Source organism: Volvox carteri, assembly GCF_000143455.1.
Source record: "Volvox carteri f. nagariensis unplaced genomic scaffold VOLCAscaffold_180, whole genome shotgun sequence".
Taxonomy (NCBI): Eukaryota; Viridiplantae; Chlorophyta; class Chlorophyceae; order Chlamydomonadales; family Volvocaceae; genus Volvox; species Volvox carteri.
The window spans coordinates 41,444-45,027 of NW_003307723.1; the positions used below are offsets into that span (position 1 = coordinate 41,444).

A 3,584-nucleotide genomic window follows, 5' to 3' on the forward strand; every position below is an offset into this window, starting at 1 on the left:
ATTCATGAGCTCAATGGCGTCCTATGGGAGGGAGGGAGGGAGGGGAAGAGGGAGGGAGGGGAAGAGGGAGGGAGGGGAAGAGGGAGGGAGGGGAAGAGGGAGGGAGGGGAAGAGGGAGGGGGCCCGAAATGAGCACTGCCTGGGATGCCGTCATTGAGCCACACCCCCCTCCCATATAGCGTACATTACAGGGAAGGGAACAGCGACGGCAGCACCCTCCCCCATCCCAGACAACACGCTCAATTATGGACAGGAGAAGAGAAAAAACACCTATCGGCACGAGTTGGAACGCGACCACTGCCGTACCGTTCCGTTCCTTACCTTCCCTATTGGTTCTCTCAACCCCAACACACACGCACACACGCACGCATACATGCAGACGTACCTGCACCACCATGCCACCCCCCAGGCCGCCCTCCTCCCGCAAGAGCTCAGCCACGCGGTCAAACGCGCCCTCAAAAGCCGCAATCTTCTGAACCTCGCTGCCGCCACCGGCCCCACTAGCACCACCAGCACCACCGACCCGTGGGTCAGTGCGAGTCAGAGCGGCTAGCAACAACAGGGCCTCGTTACGAATGACCTGGGGGCAAAACCAAAACCACGCAAATGGACGAGCATTTGACGTGCATCAACGCCGCTGCCGGCAGCGTCGTACAGCGACGCTGTACGGGAGATCCCTAACCTTAAAAACAACCCTGACGATAACACGGACATGTCACATGATCTGTCGCTCATTCCATAGCCAATGCCCCTCATTGCGTTGCCCTCACGCTCCCTCATATGGCACAATTCCCCTCTTCCTACAACTTCCAAGCACCATGACGAGATGTACTAAACTGGCAAAAAAGGATCCGTTACGGCACATCTCTGAGAAGCTACCAAGCCAATAATACGCCAACCGCAGTTGGATGCTCACCATACATTGCATTGCCATCAAAAGTTACGGCCCCGTCCCTCGGTGCTCGGACCGCTCCCAACCTCACCTCAGATCGCTCTCCAAGCAGCTCAGTTAGTCGGACCACACTCATGGGGGTGGCCAGGATCGCCTCCTAAGGGTGAGGGGTGGAGGGGGGGGGAGGTAGGGGGGGTGGGGTGGGGTGGGGTGGGGTGGGGTGCGGTGGGGGAGCGCAGCCAGGGGATTGGAGGAGGAGGTAATGGGACCACGCAGTCAGAAGTTTCCTAGAACAAATGGGAACCCCGTCAACTTAGAAATCTGGAGATATGGTCGGTCTAGAGCGTTGCGAGAGGGAGGCTAGGTAAAAAAAGCGCCGGGAAATCGACGCCTTACATCTCCTCCCCTATCCACCCCCCCTGTCTCGCATTGTGTGTGTGTGTGTGTTCGTTGTTCTTCGGACCCCCTTCCCACTCCCCCCGCACGCATGTTCCTTCCTTCTCCTCCTCCTCCTCTCTCTCTCTCCCGCCAGCGGCATCCCCTCCCCCTTTTTCCCGTCCTTTCCCTCAGCAGCTCCTGGCGCTTTGGACGCGTCAGCGGCCCCCCGGGGCCCTTCCGTCTGCGTGTGTGTACAACTCCCCTCCCCTCCCCCGAATTTCCCGGCAACCCTCCCCCCCTTCCCCCCCTGGACTATCTGTCTAGTTCTGGTACCTGCTGCACTCGCCCGTGGTTCGTCTTACACCCCCCCCCCGAGCCCCCTGCCCCACCGACGCGACGGCCCTTCCCCCTCCCCCTACCTGCAGCTTCCCAGCGCAGTGGCTGAGCAGTGACGTCAGCAACTGTACTGCGTGGTACCTCACGTAAAAGTCCGGCACCCCCACGGGCTCGTCCTCCAACAGTCCCAGCAGCAAACCCACGTGCTCACGCTCCCGGGCCAGCAGGTCCGCGTTCAGGGCGGCTGCGGTGGCCTATCGGGGAAGAGGGGTGTGTACGGGTGAGAGGCTTGGGTTTTGCTGTAGGTTGGGTTTTGCCGTGTGGTGAAGGTAGGGTGGGTTCTTCTGTACTGCACTGACTTCTTCTTGAAGTAGTGGATTGAAGTTATGAGAATGTAGGCGGAGGATGAGCCGGAAAGCCGCTGAGCTAACCGCATGCTCACCTCGGCAGGTGTTAGCCCCGGAGGAAATCCCTGTCCCTGTGTGGGGGGGTGGGGGGGGAGGTAGTGGGGGTGATCGTGATGCCGGTCGTGTCCAGGGGCCCCGTCTCCCGGGCCAGTGGTGGCTGCCACCAGTGCCTCCAAGGCGCTCTGCAGCAGCGCCACGTCATCCCGGTCGTCGCGAAGTACGGCAAGTAGTACGGGAATACCCATGGATCCGAACGCCAGCTGGGCCTGTATGGGGAGGGGAGTGAGGGAGGGGGAAAGGGTGGAGGGGGCAGTGGCTGGTGGTGGGTGGGCGGATGGTAAGGGTCAAGGGCGGGGAGGGCGGTTGCCTGGAGTGTGGGGCTTGGGTGGGTGGGTTGGTGGGTAGTGGGCTATTGTTTGTTGTGCATCACGACGCGTGTGTGTTACAAACTGTGGGGAGATGGCCGTGGTGATGTGAGGATTGGCCCCATGGGGCCATGCCGGGTTGCTGTCGACCTCTTGCTTTGGCCTTAGGAAATTCGGCCCCATCGAAATTTTTCCCTAGCGACGAAGTGAGAAGGTGCTGATGGATTGGAACAGGAGGAGGAGTCGATGGGTCCTGTCTGGAGGCTGTGTCCTCTGTGTGCATTCTTTCTTCCATGGACGCATGGGAGTCCAGCGAAATAGTTTACAGCGTGCTGACAAACGATCGTCAACCCACTGCTTAAAGAAAAAATGGGCACCAGGGAAGAGGGAAGGGGTTGTGACAAGTTGTGGTCTGCGGGTCCCTCCAAGAGGTGGACGCCAGATGGCAGAGTGATAGCGGGAAAAGAGCCGAAGGGCCAGTACTATGAAAATTGCAGCCCAGATCGCTGACCTTTGGATTGTCCACAAGCAAGTCTTTAAGCTGAGACATTGCCTGGCGACGATACTCGGGCAACAGCGAGCCCGAGATGCGCTGCAGCAGCCCCTCGACTTCGGCCTCATCGTTCGGGACAGCTGCATGAAACAAGCAAAGCAACGCTGATAAGTTGTACCTTCATCATGGACACTCGCAGCTCCTGATAACAAATTTTCGAAGCTGGCGTAGCAATCGGCCGAACCGTCTGACGTCGCAGTTTAGCGCGTATGACGACTTCGCTGCAAATGGTTTGAGCTTACCAGTCAACGCTGATCTTGCCTCTCCGAGCGCTACTCCTGCCACGCCTTTGGCGAGGCCACCCACGCCCTTCGCTAAACGGCCCAGCATCTGTTCAATACCCAAATTTGCAGAGTGTGTTACAAGAGCAGCATGATATTGCTAGCTGCAAAATAGCGGGGACTTCGGACAAACCAACTAAACCAGTGCTGCATCGCAACATCCAGGTGCAAACGCCTATCCCAAGGCATAAATGGCAGGAGCTTAAGGGAGGGGCCTCTAATCCAACAAGAAATTCGCACTGTGGGACAATTTCCCCAGGAAAGCAAGCTAGGAGTTTCCCGTACCGAATTAGGATGCAGCACCGAAACCATTTAAAGCGCCGAGACCAAGCTGGCGTTTTAGCATGCAACGAACAACCGCATACTACAGTA

At 58.4% G+C, this 3,584-nt stretch overlaps 1 protein-coding gene across 1 annotated transcript in view; it reads right to left on the reverse strand.

Annotated features, from left to right (window-relative positions):
• Nucleotides 1-3,261, reverse strand: part of VOLCADRAFT_100860 (uncharacterized protein) — a gene marked incomplete at both ends in the record, with an annotated part of 8,509 nt that extends 5,248 nt beyond the window's left edge. The window contains 7 exons of the mRNA XM_002959362.1: nucleotides 386-580; nucleotides 984-1,049; nucleotides 1,690-1,860; nucleotides 2,049-2,084; nucleotides 2,178-2,279; nucleotides 2,890-3,011; nucleotides 3,174-3,261. Coding sequence (XP_002959408.1) covers nucleotides 386-580; nucleotides 984-1,049; nucleotides 1,690-1,860; nucleotides 2,049-2,084; nucleotides 2,178-2,279; nucleotides 2,890-3,011; nucleotides 3,174-3,261 — 780 coding nt within the window. The remainder of the gene's footprint in view (nucleotides 1-385; nucleotides 581-983; nucleotides 1,050-1,689; nucleotides 1,861-2,048; nucleotides 2,085-2,177; nucleotides 2,280-2,889; nucleotides 3,012-3,173) is intronic.
• Nucleotides 3,262-3,584: the final 323 nt, after the last annotated feature.